This window comes from Vulpes vulpes, chromosome 4, assembly GCF_048418805.1.
Source record: "Vulpes vulpes isolate BD-2025 chromosome 4, VulVul3, whole genome shotgun sequence".
Lineage (NCBI taxonomy): Eukaryota > Metazoa > Chordata > Mammalia > Carnivora > Canidae > Vulpes > Vulpes vulpes.
The window spans coordinates 129,617,776-129,644,529 of NC_132783.1; the positions used below are offsets into that span (position 1 = coordinate 129,617,776).

The 26,754-nt window shown below is 52.9% G+C and overlaps 1 protein-coding gene across 2 annotated transcripts; it reads left to right on the forward strand.

Annotated features, from left to right (window-relative positions):
* On the forward strand, positions 1-25,976 carry GDNF (glial cell derived neurotrophic factor). 2 transcript variants are annotated; one of them, XM_072757058.1, is made up of 3 exons: positions 1-484; positions 4,994-5,170; positions 22,821-25,976. In XM_072757058.1, exons 2-3 carry the CDS (start codon positions 5,020-5,022, stop codon positions 23,303-23,305), a joined length of 636 nt encoding a protein of 211 aa, XP_072613159.1. In that variant the 5' UTR covers positions 1-484; positions 4,994-5,019; the 3' UTR covers positions 23,306-25,976. The 2 variants fall into 2 exon arrangements, with proteins under 2 accessions (XP_072613159.1, XP_072613160.1); XM_072757059.1 differs by having other exon boundaries at positions 4,994-5,092.
* The last annotated feature ends 778 nt before the right edge of the window (positions 25,977-26,754 follow it).

Below are 26,754 nucleotides of genomic sequence, written 5' to 3' on the forward strand. Positions count from 1 at the left end.
TCCCCGCGCCGGTTGACGTGGTGTCTCTGTCGGATTTCCAGGCCAGACCTCAGCTCCGGCGGCAGCATCAGCCCGGCCCGTCTCGCGCTCCCAGGAGCTGCGCCCCGAGAAGGCGCAGAGCGCGGCCGCCGCCGCTGAGCCGCCCGCCGCGCCCGGGCCCGCGCAGAGCGCGGCGCGCGCGGCCGTGTCACCCCCCCCACCCCCCACCCAAGGCAGCGGCGGCTGCCCGGACCTCGGTTTCGGGGGGTGCAGGGCATCGGCGGGGGAGCTGTCGGCGTCCCTCGCCCTCCTCGAGGCGGCGGCGGCGGGAGTCTTGGCCACCGCCTCCTGCGCGCCCTCGCTGCCCCGGGACTGCGAACTCGCGCCCCTGACCTGCTGGGCGGGGCTCTGCGCTCCTGCCCTCGGCCCGGATGGGGCTCCTGGCTGGGACTCGGGGCTCCTGGAGTTAATGTCCAACCGGGGGTCTGTGGAGACCGGATCCGAGGTAAGCGGGAGAGCGGCCCGGGGCAGAAGGGGGCGGATGGCGCCGCGGGAGTCGCGGGCGGGCGGGCGGGCGGGCGCGGCGGCCTGCGGGGCGCGCGGGGCGGAGGGGGCGCGGCTGGACCCCCGCGCGGCCGGGGAGATTGGAAGGAGGAAAGACTAGATGGGACCGAGGCGCCGGGGGAGAGGAGACAGAGCAGTGGACGGAGAGGGGCTGGCCCTGCGGGGACCGGTCGCCCTTCCACGTGGGCACACGTCTCTGGCGCCCCGACGCCTACAGACCCCGGAATGCCCGAGAGGGTCACTTTCCCTCCCCGGCGCGGCGGGGCGCTCTTCCGTCAAGGCGCGGGGCGTGTGGGTTTGGGGTCGTCTTTGAACCCCCGCGACCGGCGGGACGTGCAGCTGCCGTACGATTGCGGGCCGGGCCGTGTCACTTACTCCCGAGCCTGTTTGCGTCTGTCCTCCGAGGGGAGGCGCACGCCCCGGGAGGGAGTGCTGCAAAGGTGCTGAGGACCTAAAAATAGTGGGCTCCCCTCCTGCGGGCGCCGTCCTGCGGAGCCACAGTCCTCGCCCACTTCAGGACCCGGCTGCTTGCACTTTCCTAACGCCCGCACACCCGACTAGCCGTGCCCGTCGAGGTTAGGAGAGGGGCCGCCCGAACCGTCCGGGACGCGGGTCTCCGCCTGCAATGGCTCCTGGAAACTCCTCGGCGTCCGCGCGAGGCCACCGAAGGGATCGCTTTAATGACCTCTTTTCTCCTGTCACTCTGTGCCACCCCCCCGGTGCCACCCCCCGCCACTACCTCGCACCACCTCTGGGCTGACTGCGCCGCGGTTCGGTTTACCGGCCCCACCCGCTGGAAGTGAACCCTCGCTGGGGAGGGGAGCGGACTCTCACCGGAACCCCCGGCCCCCCAGGCGCCTCCCTAGGTTGGCGGGTCGGCGGGTGGCGGAGCCGAAGCGCGCGCCCCGGCTGGGGGGGGGGGGGCGGGGAGGCTGCCCAACCCCGTGCTCCCAACATTTTTGCCCATTGGCGGGGACAAACACGACTCTTCCGGCCCTGCCGCCCATGTGCTAGAGCTACTAGACTCTTCCACAGCACTTTGAATATGCATTTAAGTGTCCCGAAAAAGAACTGCGGCTTCCAACCTCCCGCACGTACCTCTTCCTGCAAAGCCCCCAGTGGGGGCCGCCGGGCTGCCGCCGCCCGGACCAGCCCTCGCCCTCACATTCGCTTTGGCGGGGTAGGGGGACCGTGGCGCCTTTTCAACAAGCGTCAGGTGTCCAGGGAGCCCGCGGCGTCCCCAGTCCACTCTCGCACAGGGGTTCGGGGCCCCCGGACCTGGATTCTGGCCTCGGGCCCCTTATCAGGGAGATTTCTCCCCAGAACTGCATGCAGCAGACGTCCCTCATCCTTCTTCTTTCCCCCGGTCTTGGGCCCAACAGTCTGGGGAAAATCAGTCCTCCGTCAGGCTGCGACACGAGGCACGCTTAAGAAAAGCAAGACATCCTCCAGCCACCTCTGTCCCTACCCCCCACCCCCCGGGTTACGCCCCCCACCCCACCCCCACCGCCTCCCGCGTCTCTCCCTGAGACCTGGATCCCGAAGGCAAAGCCCAAACAAACCTCCCAGCCTGCGAGACAGAGGAAGGTGCGGGGGCGCTCACCCCGGGGGAAGCTGTCGAGGTGACGCGGGGGACCCGGGGGGAGGGGGCAGTCTAAAAGCAGGTTACCGAGAAACCAGATCAGGTGAGGTGGGAAGGGGAAAGCTGGGGAGAGAGGAAGGGGGGTGGGAGCCCAGAGAGCTGGAAGGCTGGTGAGCGCCTCCGGAAGTTCCGGGGGGCAACCTGGATTTGGGGAGGACTGGGGCAGGGGCACGGGGCGGGGGTGCTTGTTCTCGGATCTTAGACTTCGAATGACGACGCAGCCTCTCATTCGCGGGGGCGCTAAGGGACTCGGGCGGTTTCTGGTGCCCCCTGGTGCTGGGAACCCAGAAGCGCCCCGCCGCGAGCCGCGGCTCCTGCGGGCACTGGCGCCCCGGGGCGCCCTTTGCGCCGCGGGCGTGGGGACCACCAGGTGCCCGCGCCCGCGCCGCGCTCCTTTCTGCGGGGCGCGCGGGGCCCGGGCGCAGAGGGGGGAGCAGGCTGGGGGGCACGAGAACGCGAGCGGGGCCCCTGGCGGAGCTGACCTCGGGGGGAGAGCGTGGTTACCGCACGTGGCAGCGCGTCCAGCAGCTCGCGCGCGGAGCCAAGGCGGCGGGTTGCAGCAGAAACACGCCCCGCGCCTGGGCTTCGAGAAAGCGATAAAGGGACAAACCGGGAAGCGGCGCGGTGGGGGCGGGGGGCCCAGGTGCGCTCTGAGAAAAGCCTCCTCCTGGGACCTCTGGGTGTGCTCGGCCCCGAGCCCCCTCCCGTCCCTCCGGCCTGCAAATACCGGGGACTACGGAGCCGCTCCGAGGGGGCCCGGCCCCGCGGTGCTCGGGGGCAGGGATGCGCCCTGCCTGTCGCGGGGGGGTGGGGGGCGCGTTCCCGGCCTGCGCCGCAGCGGGCACGGGAGCCGGGAGCCTCCTCCCGCGAAGCGGAGTCTTTTCCACGGTTTCACCTCTTTTGCCAGCTTCTCCACACTTCTAATCGAGGATCTCCACGTCCAATTTAAAAAGCTCTGCGTCGGCCAAGCAGGAAAAAAAAAAAAAAAGGAAAACCCCTCTTAAGGCGGAAGGGCAATCTGGGGCCTCTGCCGGTGCCTGCCGGCGGGCACCGCCACTTGGACAGGCGCCCTAGCCCCGCGCTCCCGGTCCTCGGGGCCGCCAGCCATTTCGCGCGCAGCCTGGAGCTGGCCCCGGGGCGAGCGGGCGGGAGGCCTCGGGTGCCCCCGGCCCCCGCCGGCGCGTCCATTCTGCACGGCCTGGGTGCGGGGGTGCCTGGGCCCGGGCGCCAGAACCCAGAGCCTTTGCTCTCCCCCGGGTTTGTAAACCAGGCGCCGCGGCACGAGCTGCCCGGAGCTGCAGGGCGCCCGGGGTTCCCTACAAACACCCCGAGGCCCACAGCTGCGTAGCGAGCAGCCGCCCGAGGGATGGAAAATGCTTTCGTCTCCGCGGCGGTGGGAGGCGGCGGCCGAATTAAACGCTTCCCCGGGTGGCCTGCGAGGGAATCCGGGCGGGAGTCCTGGGTGGGGATGGGGGCAGGGCCGCTGCACGGGAGGCGGTAAGCCCGGGATCTCGGGGCACGATGCTGCGTTTACCTGGAAACTGTGTTACTCTCTCCCATGGAAAAAGTTCAAGGAGATTTCCCTTAGAACCGCATGCGGGGGGGGGGGGGGGGGATCATCAGTTGCATGAATCGCGGAGTTTCCGCCTAGAATTCCCTTGCGCACTGGAACCCTGGCACTAGGAAGACACCGGCCCCACCACAGCGCGAGGTGCCGGGGTCTCCTCCACACCCCCCAACTGGGTGGGGCTTGGCTCTGAGCTGACAGCGCCTTCTTCTCGCCCGCCCCCCAATGCGACTCTGTAGTCCGCCTTTCTAGGGGTTTTGAGGGCTGAGAAGCCCAATGGAAGCCCCTCGCCGAGAACGCTGAGCCCCAGCTCCGCACCTTTGGCGCTGCAGGCTCCCCCCTGCTCGTGCGCCTCCGCAGCGTCCGCGGCTGGGTGCGAGCCTCCTGCACGCGGGGCGCTGGGAGCTCGAGACTCTCCGCCGGGGCGGGCGGGGGGGGAGGGCTTTGGGGCCAGGATCTGCGAACCCTGCAGAAGCTAGAGGGTCTTGGGGTGCATACCGTGAAGGGTTAAAATTTTCAAGACAAATGCAAAAATACATGCTAAAGCGCGTACTTTATGCCCCCCCCCCCACGTCTTTCATACATTATTTAATGTTCATGACCTTAAGGGGTGAAAGTAGTATTTTCATCCGAGCCGATGCTTTGGGAAGTAACGTGGTGCAGGTGTGCCCACCCAGGCCCGAACCCCGAGTCCCCACCAGCCCGGTGGGCCGCGACAGAGCCCTCCTATAAACGAGTGGGAGGAACGAGGCGCGCGGGCGGGGTGGGGGTGCCGCCAAGCCCTGCCCCTGCCCCCGACGGCGGGATGGCGGGATGGGGACCCCGGGCAAGGGGTCCCGGAGTTCATCCCTGAAATGAGCAGCTGACCGCTTGCTCGGGTGGAAGGCGGGCTCCCGGGACCCCTGGAAGCCGCGGGAAGGTGGGGGGGGGGGTCTCTGGGGCGGAGGATGCGGGGTGAGGGCTGCGGGAGTGCGGCGCCAGGACCCGTGTCGTCGCGTCGGCCGGGACCCGCGGGGGGCAGCGGCCCCGCCCGAGCCCCTGGCCCCGGGACGGGGGAGCAGAAGAGCGGGGCGGCGGGAGGCTGGAGGCCGAGAGCAAGCCGCGCCCCGGGGCGCAGCGGGCCGCGCAGGAGGCGGCGGGGGCGGGGGCGGGGGCGGGGGCGGGCTCGGCGGGGCCCGCGCGCCCCGAGCCCCGCGCCCCGGCCTGACGCGCGTCCGCGGGTCTGTCCCCCGCCCGTGCAGGTGCCGCCGCCGGACGGGACTCTAAGATGAAGTTATGGGATGTCGTGGCTGTCTGCCTGGTGCTGCTCCACACCGCGTCCGCCCTCCCGCTGCCCGCCGGTAAGAGGCCTCCCGAGGCGCCCGCCGAAGACCGCTCCCTCGGCCGCCGCCGCGCGCCCTCCGCGCCGAGCAGTGACTGTAAGAACCGTGACCCGCGCGCTCCCCCGCCCGCACGCACCCGCGCCCGAGGCCGCGCCCCGCGCCCCGCGCCCCGCGCCCCGCGCCCCGCGCCCCGCGCCCCGCGCCCCGCCGCAGGGCGGCACACCCTCGCCCGCTGTCTCCGCCTTCCCGTCGCCCAGCGCATTCCCGGTTTTGTTTTTTGTTTTCTGTTTTCTGTTTTCCTGCTTCCAAACCCCTTTATCCGCTTGGGTGTCCCTCGCTGTGCTGCGATTCTGAAAACCACTGCATTTCCATCCTAAACTGCCCTTGCCCTTGGAAGGGGAGAGGCTGAGGTTTTCCAAACCCGAGCCAGAGGCAGAGAAAACACAGAAGGGGCTCGATTTCCAGGACGAGCATCTGGGCAGTGTCAAAGCTGTTCAGAAAAGTTCCGGTTCTAGAAAGACTTAAGGGTGAATAGTGCTAGCCAGGGGCTAGGGGGGAAAAAAGCTGGAGCTCACACAGGACAGTAATACTGACTCTTAAGAGAACACCATATTTTAAAAAATAGAATAAAAAGACCATATAAATAAGTAAACCAATAAATTTTGTGATTTACCTCTCAAAAGTGTGTTAGGTAGCACTCTACTGGGGCCTCTCAACTAAGGTTTGATGTAATTTGCCTACCTCTCTTCAGAAATGTATCTGTTGCATAAAGCAAGGTATGTGCATATGCTACAAGTTAGAGGTTATTGGGGAAGTATCTAGGTAAGAGAGGGAGCAAGAGAAAATTTGACACAACCCCAAAATAAAGCAGAGCTGTAGTCAGGATGTCACCCTGGCTAAACCGCTTCCGTTATCCCTCTAGCTATTTTGCACTTAAAACAAACTGAAGTCATATGCAGAGCAGAAGCAGCCCAGCAAGTTAGCTGTATGCAAGAGTCCCTCAAACCTAGTGGCCTTGAGCTAAAAACAGTGCAGGAAATGTGATGTGCTTATTTTATGCTTAATTACAACAATAAAGTCATCTTCCAGAAGTCCCAAGAAAGAAGGAGAAATGCATTTTTTAAAGGCAAGTTAAGACTTCAAGAGTGACTTAGAGTTAGAAAAAGAACACGGTTGATCCCTTGAGATGGAAGTAACCGCTCCAGGAGTTTCTGTCGATTAGTTATATAAATTTATTTTTAAAGGCTTTGGTTTCGGCCATTAACTCCCACCTTGGTGTATATAAATGTTTCTCCAGTAGAAACTTAAATTTAAAATGCCCCTTAGTGTCATTGTCTTCAGAATGGTGGCCATGAGAGCTGAGTAAGTGGCTTTTCATTCACTCAAACAGCCTAGACCAGAGGAAGAAGGACACAGTGTTGGATAATAGATCTCTATCCAGGATGTTCGGGAGAAATATCACTGTGCCTGATTATGAAGCTGATTAATTCATGGAAATTTAATTAGCATATTCGTATCCTGTCTACCTAGGCTTATTTAATTCTGGCTCTGGGTTCTGGCTCCACTTTCTTTTTCTTTTCTTTTTTTTTTTTTTTTTTAAGATTGTATTTTTTATTTGAGACAGAGAGCACAAGCAAAGGGAGAGGGGGCAGAGGAAGAAGGAGAAGCAGACTCCCTACTCAGCAAGGAGCCCAATGGGAAGCTCCATCCCTAAACCCTAGGATCATGAACTGAGCCAAAGACAGACGCTCAACAGATAGCCACTCAGGTGCCCTAGTCCTGGCTCCGCTTTTAACTAATTCTGACTTTGAACAAGTTACTTACTTACTTTAGAACTCAGTGAACAGTTACAACCATGCAGTAACGGGAGGCCTTTCTTCTCCCAAACACCAGTGGCTATGAGATTCCGTCCATGCCCTTCATGGTTCTGCCCTAACTGTCCTCTGGGAAAAAACTCAGGAGAGACCTCCTGCTCACTGGAATCACCCACGGATCTTTAATGGGATACTGATGCTGGGCCTCACCCTGAGAGATTCTGATTTAATTGGTTTTGGGTGTGACTTGGGCATTTGGAAATTTAGATGTTACCAGGTAACTCTAATGCGTGGTGAGGGTTGAATCATTTGATTATTATTTGATAATACCCTGAGAAAATCTCTGCCACATGTAAGATACAACCAGTGAGAGAGCAAGCAAGGTAGCATCAATCAGGGCCAGGGTAGGGGTGTGCAAAGGACAGGTGGGCGAGGGGACATTACTTCCCTTTCCCAAAACCGATGCTAAGTCGTCAATGGACGAGAGTCCTACTACTCTATTTACATTTAAACCAGCAGAACAAACCCAATTCTGTTTTATCTATGGGAAGACCCAATAGATCCTAGAGGACACTTGAAACAGAAACGTTCCCAAAGAGAAACTGAGCTGCATTCTAAGCCAAGTTGACTTCTTTCCAGGTATGTTCAATTCGGTAGCAAGCTGTCGGTGCAGGAAGGCAGCATAGTGACAGTGTGCAGACTTTGGACAGTCAACCAGTGTCCACATGCTCCCGTCACAGTGCTGACATTTATATCTTGCACTGTACACCGTGCAACTGGTTAAGGCTTATGTAGAAAAACATCAGTCACTAGTTTCATTTGAAAATAGTCCCTCTGCTTTTAAAATGCTTGTGACTTAGTGATTGAGTAAAGGTGCTCTCCTACGACCTTAAACACTCCTGGCTGTTCAAAGGGGGCCACACCGTCCACCCTCACCCCTGACGTTGCGTGTGTTATGCTGCTTCCAGTGTAAATGAAACGGCCAGAATTCTATTCCGAACGACCCAAAGAGAAGGCGAAATTGGCTCACTTGCTTGCCTACAGGTTGGCTATAAAATAAATGGGCTGTGGTTGCCTCTTGTGGCAGCTATGAACTTGTCTAAACTCAAGGACTTGTGGTTTTCCCCGTGAGGGCATCCAAAGGCATCCTTTTCTCTTGAGCTATCTCTGTTCTTTTATTTTGCTTTTTGTCCAGCATCTTCTCCAAAGGGTGATTAGGGCAGGCAGGAGGAATCTAGAAGGTGAAATTAGCAGATGTCATAGCATTATAGAGCTGAAAGTTAATCTTTTCTGCTCCTCATGGTAAAGCAGCTTGTGCAGAGTGCCACCTTGGCAGGAGGCAGGTGGGCTGAAACTGGGACCAGGGAGTCCCCAGACCACTGAACACAGAGCAGAGCATCTGGTTTTGCTACCTCGGGGGAGAACACTTTATTTGGGAGGAAGGTCTTCAACTAGCCACTAAAACCCTGTTGCAGGAGGTTGTCTGAATTTATCAAAGGTTAGTTCATCGTAGGCCCATGCCAGATGCTGGCCATGTAGGACACCCCTAAATGTGTGTCAAAAACACAAAGTACATGTAGTTTTAAAATTTGTGATCTAAAAGCATGTATTCATTCAACAAACAGTTCATGTGTGCCTCCGTGTGCCCGGCTCTGTCCTAGGTGCTGGGGAATCCTTGGTGCACAAAACAGGCAAAAGTCTCTGCCTGCACGGAACACACTATCTGGTAGATGCACGATGTGGTACAATTCGGTGGCACCGTAAACCAAAACCAAATGTGAATAGCCTTGGGCTAGGAAGGCAGCCTTCTTGGGTGACTAGGGGCCAACCTGAAGAAAGATTGAGCATTGTTAAATTATAATTACAGGTAATACACAATATATTGTAATACGATGGGATTATATTCCACCAGTTTGGTAGCAAGTTACGAAATTTCCTTTGGAAACAATCTTCTAAATCAAGCCATCCAGTTCCCGGGCCTACCCACACAAATCTAGGCATAAACCGTAATATAACTGAAATGTGAGTCACAATATTATTAGGCTAGAGCCTCTTACCAGGGTGCCAGATCCCATAAGTTGCAGAAAGAAGGCAAAGAGCAAGAAATCAGGGAGACTCCCCCAAGCAAGAGTGGCACTTCACAGCATCAGATCAGACTAGGGGTTTGGATCCCATCCTTGGCACATGACCAGCTGTTACTTAATATCTCAAACCTCAGTTTCCTCGTCTGGAAAATTGGGACACTCTTACAACTGTCTCCTGGGGTTACTGCAAGGGCTAAATGAGATAATGCTGTGTAAAGCCCATGGCCCAGAAGCAAGTACTACAGCTGTTAGTGGCCATCTTCCTCCTTCCCACGGCCCGATGAAAGCCTCCTCCCACCTCACGCTTTCACTTCAGCCTCTGCCAAGACGTAGCTCTACATGGTGGAATTCGGAGCAGCACAATATAGTATGGACAGTGAAAGAAATGCAGGCCTCCACAGGGAGGCCGTTGCAGGCCACGAAGTCTGTCATCTGGTCTGCACTTTGTCAGGCTGGCCTCACCTGGGATTCTGCTCCCCCTGGCTCTTCCCAGGTTTCACACTCCCTCCTTCCCCCCTTTTCTTGAGCCCACATAGTTAGTTCCTGTGGAATTTTACCACCAGCTTCCCATGGACACGTCAGGGAGACCCTGTTCTCCCACTGAGGAGAAGGGAGCCGCGGCAGGTGGACCCTTACGTGTGGGCTGGAGACCACCTGTATTGAGTATTTCTGCTTTAAGTGATCCCTGCTGGATATTTAAGATGCTTAATTTAACTGAAGATGTTCCAGAAACCCAGCAAAACACTTTCAGTGAACTCTAGTAAATGTTCAGCCCGTTGTTATCCAGCAAAGGAAGCTTCTAGAAGCTGGTTAAATGTTAAGCTTTCAAATCTAATGTTACGGGATATAGAATTTGGAATGACTCAGCACCATCTACTTATTGCTTCTTCTTGCTTTACCGACTGTGTCAATGAGCAGTGCTATAATAAAGCACCGAAGCCGGACAGGAGCTGTGCCCCTTGGGATGACACTCTTAAAATCAATAAATTGCATGTCAGACCCTTTCAGGAGGCATGGGTTCCTCACTTGAGGTCTGAGACCGACATCTTACTCTGGCCCCAGTCTGGAGACCAATATCAAACTGTTGCTGTTTAGAGAAATCTATTTCAGGCTTAATTTGGATTGGCCGGTCTTAGGACCTGCTGCTGATCCAACAGCCTAAGAATTACGCTTAAAAGATTCTGCTTTCACTGATATAAAAATCAAAGCTCTCTGGCCTTTCCTCCCCCCAACATCCCTTTCATCCTTGTTCCTTTAGCACTTAACAGTCCATAGCACCTTCATTCAATTAAAACACTTAGTCTTTAATTAATCACTTGAACTCATTAAGAAGCAAGTATTAAATATCTTTCATGCAGTAGGTGCTGCGAGCCATCAAAAAGACAAAATTGCGAACTAAAACAGCTTATGGTCTAGTTATAAAGTGTGGAGAGTCAGATGGGTGGGTGGGCGGATTGTTAGACAGATATGTCTACCAAGGGGCTTACATTAGCTGAGGTCATGGTAAGAATTCCCAGCAATGAGGTCACTGGGATTTGGAGATCATAGCAGGAAAGGATTCAGGGAGGAGCAAGGATTTGAGCTGGTACTTGAAAGATGGGTATTAGGAAGGGAAGGGAAGGGGGGAAAGGCACATTCCAGACTAAGGAGAAGCATGGGCAAATTTATGACCATGATATGGGGAAGGGGCAGGTGGTGAATACAAGGAGGAGGCCAGACCGGTCGCCAAGTGCTGAGAACAGGTGGCGGAAGTGGTGTGAAATTTAGGATATCTCCGTAGGTGATACCCAGATTATGAGATGCTGTAAAAATCCAGGACAAGACGGGTTTGCTGTTTTTTGATGGCAGTGGGGCGCCACTGGAGCGTCTCAAGCAGGCAGGTGGCTGTGAGTGGGATCCTGCAGCAAAGCTGTCTTGCTGCAAGAGTTACTCAGGTACGCAGGCTGCTCAGGGACAGAATCTGTGGCATAGGCATGTTTTTCATTTTGAAGTATTGAGTCCTCATTTTTAAAACGTTTCTAGGCAGAGGCACAGTTGAATCAACCTATTAATCCTCAGGGAAGTGAATAACTACAAATACGGACTGAATATTAAAATTAGCGTCACAGCACCTCTTAGCTATCCACATGGTTGACTTAGTTTTTAACAAATAAATTCTATATCTTATCAGAAAATTGAATAAGTTTGAGCTCTACTGGACAGGAGGAGATACCTTTCTCCCCTGTTTTATGGATGAAGAAATGGGTCCTAGAGAATTGCCCAAGGTCACACATCCAGTAAGTGGCGAAACCAGAGTTCAGGCCTCAGGCTTCTGTTCTCAAAGCCAGTAGGGCTTCTTGGCTTTACACAGACTGTGCTCCCATATTAGTAGATTAAGCAAACACAAACATTGGCTTGCTAAAAATACATTCACTAACCTTGAAACACAGATTGTTCAAGGAAATCAAAAGAGCAAACTAATAGAAGTAGGGAATATTTAATTTTCTTTAAGCCCTTTTTAAAAACAACAACAACAAAAAAGATTTATTTATTTTAGAGAGCACCAGCAGGAGAGGCAGAGGGAGAGAGAGAATCTCAAGCAGACTCCCCACTGAGGTTGATCTCAGGACCGGGAGATCATGGCCTGAGCCGAAATCAAGAGTTGGACATGTAACCCACTGTGCCATCTAGGCGTCCCCTAAGCCCTAATTTCATTCCCATCTGGGTGGCCATGGACCTAGGTTATATAATTAATGGCTGCTTTGAAGCCCAGACCAGAAGCTTTTAAGGAGGGAAACGTGAATTCCTGTACAGACACCTATACCGCTGATGCTTGTGCAGTGACAGGGGGCTCCCTAACGTTTGGGGACGAGGTGAGGCCTGCTCGCATGTTTGGTAGGCTGACAGCATTTGGGAGGCCTTCTGGGAGGTACTTGTGCTCAGATCAGTCCCGCTCTGCCCTGGGAAAGGGGGCATTTACATGGGAAACCCTGGGTGACTGCATGAGTGTCCACAGGGTGCAGAGGAGTGGATTTGCATAGACAGAGCTGGGTCACTACTGGGGATCTACCAGTTATGCCACTTTTTGCATGACTTTAATAAGGTGATAGAGATGGAAAGGCATGGTTTTAAAAGTCTTAAAAGTTTTTTGTCTGCAAACCTGCAAGAAAGAATGTTGACAATCTGTTGCACGCTTCTAAGAGGATACCTAAATTTTTTTTAATCAGAAGTGTAATAGTTGTACCGGATGTAACCTCCAGCCCGAAAGGGAACTGTATGTGTGCTCCAGACATATTTTTGGTGAAATCTTAGAGCTGCAGATTTAACTTACTCAATTCACGGGAAAACTATCAAACGAATCCACTCAGATAAATTAACTATTTGGTCCGAAAAGACATGACTTCATTTCCAGTTCAAAGACACATGTTAATGTACATCCGTGACAACCATCACACCTCTGGGTCCTGGTCACGAGAGGAATAGATGGATGCATAGATGGACCGACAGATAAAGCCCGGGGCCTCGCCATGAGTATCTGGCCAGACTGAAATACAGAGCCACCCACTTCAGTATATCTTGGTTGATTCGCGTGGGACTTCACAGAACATAGGTCATGGTACAGCGAACACCCATGTATCCTCTACCGAGACTGACCTCCTGTTTGCATCTTGCTTCATTTATTTTCCCTGAACCACTTGAGAATTAGTTGCAAACGTAGCACCAAATACTTCGGCGCGTACCTTCCAACAGCAAGGATGCGACCTGATGTGGCCACAGCTGAATTCTCGGGCCCAGGAAGCCCGACAGTACCGCTCTCCAGTAGGTGACTGCGGGCCCCGGCTGTGGCAGTAACAGCCCCGGTAGCTGGTCTCCCGTAATCAGGAGCCACACGTGGCCTTTGATCCGCTGCCTCTTTACCTTCCTGGAGACCGGCTCCCAAGCCCTTGCTCACCATGGCATAGACCGTTTTGAAAACTGTGGGATGTGTCAGCTGCTGTTTTGCACACTCCGATCCATCTGGACTTGCCTGACCACGTCCGTGTGGTGAGACTCAGGTCAACGCCTGGGGAATGCTAAGTTCATGATGACGCGGCCTCCCGTCAGGAGCCACGCCGCCCGGCTTGTCCCCGTGGCACCTGCACGCGCCGCCAGCCCGGGACAGCAGGTGTGCACGGAGCCCAGCCGGCCCGCGGGCCGCAAGGCTGATGGTCAGCGGGGCCGCCGGCGTGTTCGCGGCCCGGCCAGTGTCCCCAGGAGCACGCGTGGAAGCGACGGCTCTGAAACCGCGCGCAGCAAGTTCTCAGGCGCCTCAGTTTGCAGACACCGACCCGCACCATCGAGGACAGAAGAGCAGCATTCCTGGGCGCGCAGCTGGCCCACGTGTGGGGGCTAACTTGGGGGGTCCCTAGAGAGCACAGGGGAGGCAGCCCCAGCTCCCAGGCCTGCTCCCCTGCCCGCAGGCCAGGCCGAGAGCAGACCGCGGCCCCGGGGCCTCGAGGCCCTCTCCTCCAGGCTCTCAGGGCCGCCCGCGGTGTAGACGTGGCTGACGGGGCCACACCGCAGACCACCGCCGAGGCTCCAGGTGCCACCGGCCGATGCCCTGGGGTGCGGAGCCGAGAACCTCCTTCCACTGTGGGCAACGCGGGACTCGCCCCCCTTGGAGGGGAAATGGGGACTTCACAGGGTCAGGCGGCCGGGCGGGCCTGGACGAAGGGCAGCCTGAGGCCGGCCACCCCGAGCCCCTCCGCAACCGGCTCTGCAGAGGGCCAGAGGGGGAAGTCACTGTGGGGGCGCCGGGGGCGCCGTCGGGTGGGAGCCATGCGCCAGCGGCTCCCTGAACCCTGAGGTGCCAGCAAAGCCCTTCACCGGCATGGGGCGTGGGGAGCCCCTCCTCCCGTGGGCCCAGGAGCCCATCACACGGCCTCCAGGGATAGGGAGCACTTTGACCTGCTCTCCTCTCCTCTCCTCTCACCCCCGCCCCGGGGCAGGCAGTCCTCGTGGCCAGCTCAGGCGCCCCCAAGGCTGAGGGGCGAAGGGCGCAGAACCCAGGGCCCTCTGGAGCCCGGGCCCCAGGCGGGCGGCGGGGAGGCCAAGCCAAGGTTCCTTTGCTGCCGGGTCCCTTTGGAGTTTCCCCTCAGAAACCACCCGCCTCTGAAAACAGCGCAAGGGACTAGCGTCCCAAGTGGCTTTTTGTGTGCTTGGTTTTACGGGGTAACTCGCTCACCCTTCCCTAAGGTGTTTATGGAGGCAGCAGCGGGCTCCCCGCGCGTGAGCCCCCGGCGTGCTCGTTAGCGTGGGGTGTTTCCTGCGGGCTGTGGAGTGCTTTTAGCTCCCAGCAGGTGTTCACGGATTAGTTAACAAATGGACACCCTGGTGGGTGTGTTTGTGACTTAAAAGCAGGAGAATGGGCAATTTCCCTCCGGGGGAGCCAGGCTGTATCACTGTGAAATTATTAACATAAGGATAATGAGAGCGCGGACCACATAGGTGGAAATCAGAGCAGGGCAATCAGAGCCGAACGCGAAATGAATATACTGTCTGTCCCTCCTGAGTGGGGACTTTTTGGCTATTTGTATTCATGGAATAATTTCCATTACCCTCACGACAAGTTTTCTGAAGTTGTAGGATGAAAATCCAAGATAGTATAAATAATTCTCATGTGTGATGTTGGTCAAAGTAGGTGGAGACGGTAAATGAAATGGCATTTTGATGAGCAAAGTGGCTTTTAAAAGTAGACCCAAGGCTCCTTTTTTCTGTATTCTGAAATGGTTTGCGTTGTAGTTGGTCTTTTTCTTCTGCCTTGAGAGGATCCAGAAATGCTCTTTTGAAACAACAAAACACTGGTGCTTTTATAACGCAAAGACTTTTCAAATAAACCCATGTCATGCCTTACTGTCAACAAACCACTGGTCATGAAGAGAATGCACTGGTAGCTCTGGCAAGGGTCACAGTGACTGAGTAAATTGCCTCAACTGGTGATTATTTTTAGGGAAATAGATGCCATAGATCCCTCTTGAAGTTAACCCAACAGCACCCAGCGACTAGGATGGTCTATCTAACGCTGGGTCGGGGTGGATCCTCTAAAATAGAAAAGCAGGGATAATCATTACCTGATGTGACGTGTGTCCGCAGCCTGCTCAGTGACCTACAGGCTTTTTATTTTTGATTAATTCAAAGAAGTGGCAAAATTAACGCATAAATCGTGGCAGATGAGAAAACTGTAGAATTTTTCAGAGTTTCACTGGGACGTTCTCATGGAATAACACCACACATTACAGAGGTCACTGAAGGTCAAGAACAAACATCAACAGCTTGCGAGGCAGGCTGGAGCCATTTGGTAGCAGTGGCAGTGGGTGAGTCTAGCCTTGTAGGTACGACCCACACATGCTTGAAGCAGCAAAACCAGAAATGGATAAAACAGAAATTGTAAGAAAATGGCAAGGTTAGGATTGGCCTTTCAGGTGATGGAGATGGAAGGCTGTTAGCATGTGGGTTTAGTTTGTCCCTCAGAGGTCATCGGCCCCGTCCCTTCCTTTATAGGTGAAGACTGCGGTGTAGGGGCGCCACCTCCTCGGACCTAGGTGCCCTTTCTGCACATCATTTCCCCCCTCCTGCATAAGGCAGAGGAAGAAGAGGGGTTGAGAGACACTTAGTGGTGATTATTTCAAATGTCACCAACGCGCCGAGCCAGGAGGTAAACTGAAGAGGGTGAGAACTGCTAGACCCTAAAATACCCTTCCGTGGGGCTTCGCAGGGCCCTGGGCAGAATGCTGCTGGGGCACCTGTCAGAGGGGGGCCTCACCCTGACAGAGATGACTGCAAACGAACGTCTGGCAGCACTCCCCCCCCCCCCCAAGACGGAGGCTGGCTGCCCTTTAGGGCCTTAGCACCGGGGAGAGCCCCAGAGAACGGCTGGTTGACCGCAGGAGGGCTGAGTGACCCCTCAAGGTCGCGAGACTGGTCAGGGACTGGCCCCAGCCTGGAACTTGGGGCTGTGTTCTTGCTAGCTCTGCGGCGACAGCCTCATCACTTGGTGCCAGAGTGAGTTTGAGGAGCTTCCGGAGATGGGGCCTCTCTGTCTGAACCTGCCACCGCCCTTGGCTGCTGGTTTTCCGGTTTTAACTGGGAAATCGCCAGATCTGCCTTAGAGCGACACGCAAGAACCAGGGCATGGGAGATGCCCCTGGAAGGCCTGGCTTTTCCTTTTTCAGAGACAAGTTACTGTATTCTGTGGGCCTTGGCAGCCTGATTGGAGAATCTACTTCATGTGACTCAGTTCATCCTGAATTTTCCAACAGAAAGTGGATTTCTCCCTGGATGTGGTGAAATCAGCAGATCTTGGACTTGTTCAGAGTAAATTACCACGTGCCTCGAGACTTAAAAAGCTGCATGGTAGTAGCTTTTTTTTTTTTTTTTTTTTTTTTTTTTTTGGTACTTAAAAATAAAGAGGTGGCAGGAAGCCCTAGAACAAGGTTGAACTTTAAACCAACCGAATCCACATTTGTGAGTCATGTGGCTTTTTTTTTTTTAATCTTCCCTGAGCCTCCGTTTCCCAAGCTGTGAAGTCAAGATAGTATGCAGCCCCCCACCCCCTCCGAGCCTTGCAGGGATGTCGTCGGGCTTTAAAGTTCATGTTGTATGAAAGGAGGCATCTGTCCCACCTTTCTATCGGTAGTATTTTTAAGTGCATCACAGAAGCTGTTATTTTAAATATAGAATGATGAAATTTTGTAACATGGAGAGTTTTAAAGTAGCTCTTATAATACTTCAGCGTTAGTGAAGACAAATCATGTTCGGATCTTACTGAAACATGAAAGTAATGTGTTCCAAAGACTGACAGGAGTTGGGAATTTCGTGAGGAGTTCTCTCAACCATGCAGGCTGATTCTGTTCATGCAGACGTGCGTGTGCGCATGTGTATGCACACATATATGTGTGCCTATGTGTGCATGGATAGATAGCTAGAGCCTCTGTTTGTCATATACGTGCTTGGTCTACCGAGCACTTGGTACTTTACCAGGGGTCCAGGTGGGTAAAGAATATCAGATCCGATCTTCCCACCCCCAGGACATCTCTCCCTCGCCTCCTGTCTGTGAACAGCCTTTTCCAGGAGGCTCTACCTGTGAGGATGGGCTGCCCAGCACCTCAGCGGCCCCGGGCATGGCTTTCTGAGGCCTTACACCCCAGCCCCACCAGGGTCTAGCCCACCCCGGACTAAGGCCATCTGGGCACCGGTTCCAGATGCACCTGTCACCTGTGTGGCCTTGGCTTAAGCAGGCGCTCAGCCAGGGTCCTCCGTGTTTTAACCGCTGCCCTTCTAGTGCAGAGCAGCTGGCTGCCTTCCAGGGGAGTCCAGAGGCTGGCCCTCCCCCGAGCAAGAGATAGTCGGGCCCTTTCTCTGGGGCCCCTGCCTCCTGGAGGCTGACTGACCTGGGAGACGATTCCTCTAAGAGGGGGTAGTGTGGGTGCTAGGACCCAGCCCCCTCTTTTCTGGAGCCCTCAGAGCCTCAGAGACCTTCCCTCCGTCCTCAGAGTCCACTTGCACTCTTCTCACTGCTTTACAGACAACCCTGCGCTGCCTCCCCTTTGGGCTGGTGGGCTGGAGACAGGCCGAAGGCCAGGCAAGGAGGACGGGGACAACCTGATATGAATATAAAATGACCCCTTTGATTAGAATATAGTTAAACTACTGCTTTTAAGAGAAATCTAACATTTAGGAGACTGGTCCACAGAAAGCCAGATTCACTAAGAATTTTGAATTCGGTCCTTCTTCGTTAGGCTGTTACAAGGAGTACTCGGAGTCCTTACCAGTGTTCCTATAAAAACTCAATTTCCTTTACAAACTAGTCAATATCCCCCCATCCTTTGTTCCTGAGGTGACTTTACGGTCTTTGCCCATAATCTAGGGAGGGGCAAGGTCTCTGCTGTGAACGGTTTGTTCCCAGAAATATTCCCCGGTACAAGGTTTCATTTGTTTAAATAATGCTGTTTATACAGAGGACACATCAAAGTTAAAATATTTTAAAGAGAATAATGCCAAAATATTTGGTTGCATACTGAAGGATCACTTAAATGCATCTGAGCATTTTGATTTTTCAAGAACTTTAGCTTTTAGATGGATATGTTTTGCTGAGACATATCCTCCAAGTGAGTCTGGGAAATGAGCAAGTGTTTGACCTATTTTTTAAAAATGATGCTCCTCTTCTGTGGTTTGCAAGTGTTTTACTATCAAAGTTAGTACTAACGAGGCCTGTTTGTATGGCTGACATCTTGCCAAGCTCTTTATAGGATGAAGAAGAAAGTGATATGCCATTAAGTTTTAATTTAGGGAACTAATCCAAACCCTAACCGCCCCCCTTCTTTCCCTTCAGCTCTGTGAATTCTTGGAAGATACGGCCAGCTACGGGCTTGCCAGGGCGCGGGGTTCGAGGCCTCTGCAGAATTTCTAAGGACAGGCACAGAGAAGCATATGGCTCCCCATGCCCCCGAAATGCCTCATGTTGATTAATTAAGGCGCCTCTCTATAAGTGAACTCGGTCAGCATCAAAAGGCCTGGAATTAGGAATTTAGTTGGAAGAGACAGGCCTATTTGCTCTGTGGTTTGGAAAATATAATGTTACCCTTTTCTGGTTTCCAAAATTCATGTCCATGTAAAACTTGCAAAATAAATATTTATTTTTTGCTCTATTTTTCAAGAAGGAGAAGAAATGAAAAAGGGAAGGGGGGAAAAAAGAAAGACCCTTGGGCTCAATAAGAATTGCCTACGGCCTGAAACCCAGGCTTCAGTAAATATTTCCATATTAACAATCAGGCACAAGGGGGATTTTCCCATCAAAGGAAAAGTTCTTATTAGCTATACCCTTCGGTTTAACATTGAGCATTTATTGACTGCTTCGCAGGTTCCTGTAAGCCTTTTAATTCAGGATTAATAATCTGTTCACCACCTTACCCAAAAGCATAAGTGGGTGGTGCATTCACACTGCTACGCTCAGCACCCTAAAAAAGCCAACTGGAATTTAAAACTAAGGAACTAAACGTTCTTGTAAGAAAGTATAAGTATGTCACAAGCATTATTTAGGACGGCTTATACTAAACATTTATTTGCAATTTATCTGAAATTCAAATTTAATAAGGTGCTCTTTTATCTGGCAAGGAAAACCAATGGACAAAAAGCCATTCAGTCAAAATGTCATAAAAAGGAGGGAAAAGGCTTTTTGGGAATTTTGAAAGGGTCAGGCAATAAATAAGAACATTATATATGCTGATTCGAATTGTTGTTATAACTCCAGTAATATAAAAGTACGTAGTTTACTGTTGCATAAATTAATGAGTCTCTAAACCAGCGTTAGTTGAACTTTTACAACTCCAATGTTTTCCCGTGAGTTTATGTTAAGATTATAGTAATGTTTCATCCTCATTTCTGATTAATCTTCAGTTGATTCTGAATCGGTTTTAACTCTCTATGTCCCCAGGTTCTTAAGTGACTGATCTATTCAGGAATTCTTGAATAGAGGGTGTGTAGGGGGGTGGGGGGGCCTCAAGTGAGTCCTCTTGTAAAACAAAGGGTCTTTGGGGGAACATGGAGACATTTTCTGTATTTCAGTTAAATATATATATGTATTTTAGAAGTTCCAATTTCAGTTTTTTGAAACCGAGCACACCTAATTTCCTCTTCAGAGCTTCTTACTGAAAAAAAATCACAAATAGTACAAACAGCTCATTCCTCAAAATAAACCAAAGTGATTTAAAGGTCTTTGTGTTTTAAGAAGGAAAGAGAACTTCTTAAGGAAGTACAGTTAGAAAGCGGTTGGTTCAGAGGAGGTAACTCAGTTCCCTCCCACGCGGGTCCCCCTGAGGGAGGCGACCCCTGCCTCCCCTGCCCCCCCCCACCTCCCCTTCCCAGACTCCAAGTGAGGCGGACAGTGAGAGAGAGCAGGTCAGTGCTGCCTGAAGCCGATGGGGAAAGTGGGCCTGCAGGTGAATATTTCACTCTCAGGTGTGACATGACGGTGGCACTCAGGGCATGGCCGCTTCCTGCGGGACGTGGGCTGTTACCCTGGAGCCGTTTATTTCATTACAGTGTGGTTGCCAACCTAACCCAAGTGTCCCCTTGAAACACTGAAGACTCCTTCTTCTCCCCTTTCAAAGTGCCATATTTCATTCAAAAATCATGGAGGGCTTCCAGGGACCAGACCCTATTTTAAGCCCTTGGATCCACTGGTGAACGAGCCAAGCGAAGGTCCCTGCCTCCTGGAGGTGACTTACTATCAGAGAAGACAGACAATAAATAAAAAACATAAGAAATAAGTTGCACAGTGTTTGGGAAGATAGTATTATGGTGGGGGGCGGGGAAGGGAGGCAGGGGGTCTAGACGTAGGCTTGGGGACACATTATATTTTCAACAGGGAGGTCAGGATGTGACTTGGTGGAGGGGGCATTTGAGTAAAGACTTGAAGGGGATGTAGGAGTGAGGGGCGACTGGGTGCCGTGCAGGAACAGTGTTACATGCAGAGAGGGAACAGCCAGCCCAAAGGCTGAGTTCCTGCTTGTGTCTGATCTGTGGTTCTCAACCCAGGTGACTTTGCCCCCAGGGCTGTGTGGCAACAGCTAGAAAAGCGTCAGGGGGTACTCCTGGTGTCTCCCAGCCAGGGATGCCACATCATGCAATGCAGGAGGACAGCCTCCCACAGCAAAGATCGACCCTGCCCAAAATGTCAGTCAGGCTAAGGTTGAGAAACTGTGTGTGTGTGTGAGAAATGGTAAGGAGGCCAGGAAAGCTGGAGGAGAGACAGTAAGGGAAAAGAGAAGCAGGGGTGCCTGGGTGGCTCAGCGGTTCAGCATCTGCCTTTGGCCCAGGCTGTGATCCCGGGGTCCCGGGATCGAGTCCCGCATCAGGCTCCTGCATGGAGCCTGCTTCTCCCTCTACCTGTGTCTCTGCCTCTCTCTCTGTGTGTCTCTCATGAATAAATAAATAAATAATCTTAAAAAAAAATTTAAAAAAGAAGAAGAAAGAAAAGTAGAAGAGAAGGTCAGAGGTAAAAATGGTTGGACAAGAAGGGGTGGCTAGGTCAGGTGGGACCTTAGGCCAGGGTGAACTTTGGCTTTTGCTCCAAAAGGAAATGGGCAGCCACTGCAGGGTCTGGAGCAGAGAGGGACATGACCTGCATTTACAGTTTAAAGAGTATCGCTCCCGCTGCTGAGTGAAAAATAGACTGAAAGAGGGTAGGGAGCTCAGAGGTAACCCAGACAGAGGTGCTGGGGCTCAGACCAGGGTGGGAGCAGCTTCGTGACATCCAGGCACCGGACCTGTCCAGCACCAAATCCGAGATCTCAGACCACGAGGTGTTCTGGGGAGCCCACACAATCTCCACTCTCTTCATTGCTATGTATCCTATATTATATATATTCTATATAATCTACACCAAAAGATCAGTGTCGATCAATAGACCTTTCACTTGATCAATAGATATTGTTAAGTTGCCTTAGCTGGATTTTGTTTTATGCAACAGGATACCTGACCTTTGTTTTAACAATCAGCCCACGACAAAACAATGTCACATGGGTTAGGCACAGAGGAATCCTTCTCTGCTTTACCATAGTCTTGGCAAACACATTCACTCTTGCCCACAACTATTTGAGGTATCTTTGTCTAAGCCACATACACCCCTAAACTTGCTAAATTACCTGAAATTGGGAAAGGGAAGCATAAAAGGCCTAGGACCTAATGATGAGGGGTTTGAATGACTTTCTCCTTTTAGAAATGTATTAAATTGTTCAAACAGTTGCTCACCTCTTACTCGATCAGCCAAAGCAAATGCTGCAACAGAGCTGGAAACCCCAAGAGATTGGGAATTCACGCCCTAACCCAAGGTTCTCAAACATCTGAGAAGCAACGCCCCCTTATTCCTCTGTGTGATCTCCCTAAAGTGCCTATCTGTCGTCCCGTGTGCAAGCAAAGGTCCCAGGGGTCATGTGGCAGCCCGCAGCAGAGGCTGGCCTCGCTCCACGAACAGCGTCTCCTTCCATTTACTGCTGATACGTTTAAATGTCTTCTTCCAGTATTGCCATTTTTTTTTTAAGTCATTCTGTTCCACGGAAGTGGTAGTCTCTCTGTTAGTGAAAAGTAGGCTGTTTTCAGGAAGCTTTTAAGGAACTTTTAACATACAGATGAAGTCATGAGCTTTTCATTTCTTTTATCAAAATGATTGTCTTCCCACCCAGCCGCCCAGAGGTGTCGAGAGGGGGAAAGGTTCCAGGGAAGAGTACTCGTTATCCCGGGTGAAAGCAGCAATGTTGGAAGACTTCCCGCCCTAAGATAATCCCTTTCTCACCCTCTAAGACAGGGTTTCTCAAAGTATGGTCCGCGGGCCACCTACCCCAGACTTCACGGAAAATGGAGATTCCCTGGCGCCTCCCCGTGCCTCCCCCACAGGGTAGGCCGGGAATCTGCATTTCAGTGAGCATCCCAGCCCCTTCCCGGGCGCCCTCCATCTGGGACCCACTACTACCTCATAGTCTGGGCCAGGACAAGGCCTTCAAGGCCCAGCCTGCTCCCAGCCACCGCAGCACAGGCTTGTTACAAATGCCCAATGTGACAAACGGAGAGACGCGCTGCTGGGGGTTTGTTTTCCGCAGGGAGCGTGTCACCCGCCGTGCTGGCCTCCTCTTTGAATTGGATCCTTTTCCTTCTGTGGAGCCTTGGGTGCCTTGTAGCCTCTGTGCTCGGGGGGAGGGGGCGCACTGGGCCTGGCCGGCCGCTGGGGTGGCTGGGGGTCCCCCCTAGGCTGACCTTCGGAGGCACTTGGATAGAGAAACTGCTTGAGACCATCCGGTCGCCTCATGTGACCTTGTCTGTTTTCTCCTTGAACAGCAAACGTGCCGGAGGACTATTCTGATCAGTTTGATGACGTCATGGATTTTATTCAGGCCACCATCAGAAGGCTGAAAAGGTCACCCGAGAAACAAATGGCCATGCCAGCGAGACGAGAGCGGAATCGGCAGGCCGCGGCCGCCGGCCCGGAACATTCCAGGGGGAAGGGGCGGCGAGGCCCGAGGGGCAGAAACCGGGGTTGTGTCTTGACTGCGATACATTTAAACGTCACTGACCTGGGCTTGGGCTACGAAACCAAGGAGGAACTGATTTTTAGGTACTGCAGCGGCTCCTGCGACGCGGCCGAGACCATGTACGACAAAATATTAAAAAACTTATCCAAAAGTAGAAGGCTGGCGAGTGACAAAGCAGGGCAGGCTTGCTGCAGACCCATCGCCTACGATGACGACCTGTCGTTTTTAGATGACAACCTGGTTTACCATATTCTAAGAAAGCATTCCGCTAAAAGGTGTGGGTGTATCTGACTCCGGCTCCAGAGACTGCTGTGTATTGCATTCCTGCTACAGTGCAAAGAAAGGGACCAAGGTTCCCAGGAAATGTTTGCCCCGAATGAAAGATGAGGACCAAGGAGGCAGAGGAGGAGGAGGAGGAAGGAGGAGGAGGAGGAGGAGGAGGAGGAGGAAGGCAGCCGTTGGGGGAGCCTGGTAGAGGGAGATCCAGCTACGGAGAAGCGGACGGGAGTGGAAACAGCCATCTGGACCCTCCCGGCCGGCAGCCCATGTCACCAGGAGCTCAGGGCTGGTGTCCCCGGGTGGGTGTTTCCTCCCACCCGACAAGCCCACCGTGGCCCGGCGCGGGCGCAGTGGCGGATGCACTTGAAACCAAGCCAGTGTATCTCCTGTGGTTTCTTTTCCCTTGTCTGGAGACACCCGGGAAACGGGAATCCTGGGGTCGTTCCTTGTCGTGACGTTTCACTGCTGAAAGCAAGAAAGGTTTATTTTTCTGTCACTCAGCGGAGACATACCCCGGAGAGGAGGAAGAAAAACAAAAACAAAACAAAAAAGCAAAGACACAAGAGATCGTTACCTTTGAATTTGAACGTTGAGGCCCGAGGTTTGCTACAGCCAGCAGTGTCTGTGGACGGTCGGTGATGGATTTTGAACATGGTGCGTGGGGTGGGAAGAAGTTGGCTGGGAACCCAAAAGTTGGTCCTCAAGACTAAAAACAAACCTGAAGGTATTTCCTTTGTGTCCTTGGAAACAGGAAACCAGTTGTGGTTTTCGGCAGCATTCTTGCAGGAGAGCGAGTGGGGAAGGCCCCCAGCTGCCCCGGGGCAGGGGGACCCGCCGGGCCTGTCGGTTTACAGAGAGACAGATGTTACATACCCCCAGCTCCGTTTATGCGTGGTCACCAGTGACCAGAGAAGCTACTCGATGCAATGCATCTGTTTCAGATACAGAAATATAGAGAAGATATTTATTGAGATTTAAGTTATTGTTATTTATTACCGTTCACTAATGAGTTGCTCTTTTTTCCCTTATTTATTAAAGTTTCTTTTCAAAGGTGCCAAAGTACATGTGCTCGCAAAAATGCAAAGAAAGGTGACAAAGGAAATTTTAATTGGGAACAAGGGTCCATGCTTTTCAAAGTATTAAAAAGTTTCTCGCTAGGCAAAAATCACTTACTTTACCTTTTTTTAAAAGCCCTCCTTAATCTCCCCGATTTCAGCTTCTTTCCTATTTTTATTCTTGAAAAATGGAACGTGTCAGAAGGAGCACTTCTAACAGGCCCCCTTGGGGAGCCCGCTGGCACTGGTTTTACTTCCTCACTGCCCCATGGCTGAGCAGATGTGCCTCACGCCCCCCTTCCTGTTGTATGTAGCTCTCACTCCCTCCCACATGTATCTATCTATGATATGCATTACCGTATGTATGAGGGGTTACATCCCTTTTAGTAGGTAGTCCTGGATTCAGTGTTGACCTAAAAGTAAACTAAAAATCCTAACAGGTAGCTGCGGTTCTGCCCTGACTTGTGGAGACGCTTCCTCCATCCTTCCATCCACCCACCGCCTTCTAGGGAAACATGCTCGTGCCCAGGGCAGCCAAGGAGCACGTTGCCGGCCTTTCAGAAATGGGATCTACCTGGTTGCCATAAAAGCCCCTTGGCTGTCACCTTGGGGCCACGGTGGCCGTCCCTGTCAGAAGAAGGTGGCCCAGAAGGAAGGACGAGGAACACGTGTCTGGCCCAGCCACATCCACACAGCAAGGCTCATAGGCACAGTGTCCTCCTACCTGTGTGCTGACAGCCTCTGGAGGGGAGGGGGCGTAGGATGGGAACCAGTCGCTCACACGAGCCCCGGAGCCGGGTTTGCCTGGCAGCTGAGCCCCGCACGATGCACTGGGCCCTATGTTAGAGTTTGTTGCGTGTCTCATAAAGGGATCTTTATCAAGGAAATCATCTATCACTACCCGAGGGGCCATTAGCCCTAAAGTATGACAGATTTAGCAACGAAATGACCTACTGGCCTCCCTCAAATAATCATGTTAATTTTGCAAAGTAGCCAAGAGGCAGCATTTACCAGACATCCCTTCCCCTAAGCCCCAAGCTGGCCATCATTCTGTCCCTGTCTTTTCTGCTCCCTTGCACAACTTGGAAATAAAGGGAAAGAACACCCCCCCCGCCCCCCGCCATCCATCCTGCGGCCACCATGGGGAACTCGCGGAAGAGCAGCCTGCTTAAAACAATGACAGACCCACCTGTCTGGTCATTCGTGAAGCACAATTTGACGCAGCCCCAGGGCCATCTGTCCGGGTCAGAGAATCCTGGCAGATTTGGTGGCTGGCGACCCCAGGTGTTAGCTTCAGCCCCCCCGATTCCCATGGAGAGTCCCTGCTCACGGGGGCTCTAGGATACAGCAGATGTTGATAACTTGTTCCCAGCATCACTTACACATCACAGGCAAGTTTTAACTGAAGCGAATCACTCCACCAAATCCACACAAGGGTAAAGTTTGTGATTTTTTTCTGTATCATTGTGATTACCATCTGATCCGGTAAGGAGTGCACTTCTTTGGAAGTTCTGACTTCTCTGATCTGTCTCAGTCGTTTGTGTTATACAACCAAAGTTCTCTACAGACTTTATTTTTGTACAATATCATTTTGTAACTTTTTACAAATAAAAACTCATTTCTATTGCTCCCTGTACTTCTGTCCTTTCTCGCGTGCTGGGGACCACAGCTGGCCCAGGTGGCTATCCTGAGCGTTCACGTCGGCCAGGTCCTGGGCTAGAAGGCCCTCCCCTCACCAGCACACAGCCCACAGTTTGGCCAATAGCCTTGCCCATCAGCTCGCCACAACCCATCACCACCTAAGTGAGAAAAAAACATGAAAAATTGTTCCTCACTTACTCAACCCGTACTTGCGGTGCACCTACACTCAGCCAGGTACTAGTCCGGGCACCAGTCATCCAAAACGTGGCCAAAACCAAAACTCTTTGCCCTCTTGTGGTTGATATTTTATTTTAGTGGAAACAGACAATATTCAAAAAAGTGAAAATAGGTAGTGATCCAGGCAATGATAAATGCTATAAAGAATACAAACAGGCTATTATAATGGGGGAAAAAATAGAGCCTGCTTTAATTAGAGGTGACATTGAGGCAGGACTTAAGAAACAGTGCCAACAAATAAAGAGCATCTTGGCTTTTGCCCCGAAGCAGACAAACGCTTGGATGGAGCTACCACTTTGCACAACTTTGAGTGACATCATTCACATCTGTTCTGTATGACAATGTAGCAGAATCCCTGGAGTTGGCACAATTGGTGGCCTTTTAGCTTAGTGTATTCTGTGGCAAGAAAAACACCAAAGAGAGGAAATGCCAGTGCCCCGGGTTGGGAAGGAGAGCATGCTTCCTCCTCGGATGACACACACCCTGTGTTATGTCACAGGCAGCCTTGTGACTATTAAAAGGTAGCCC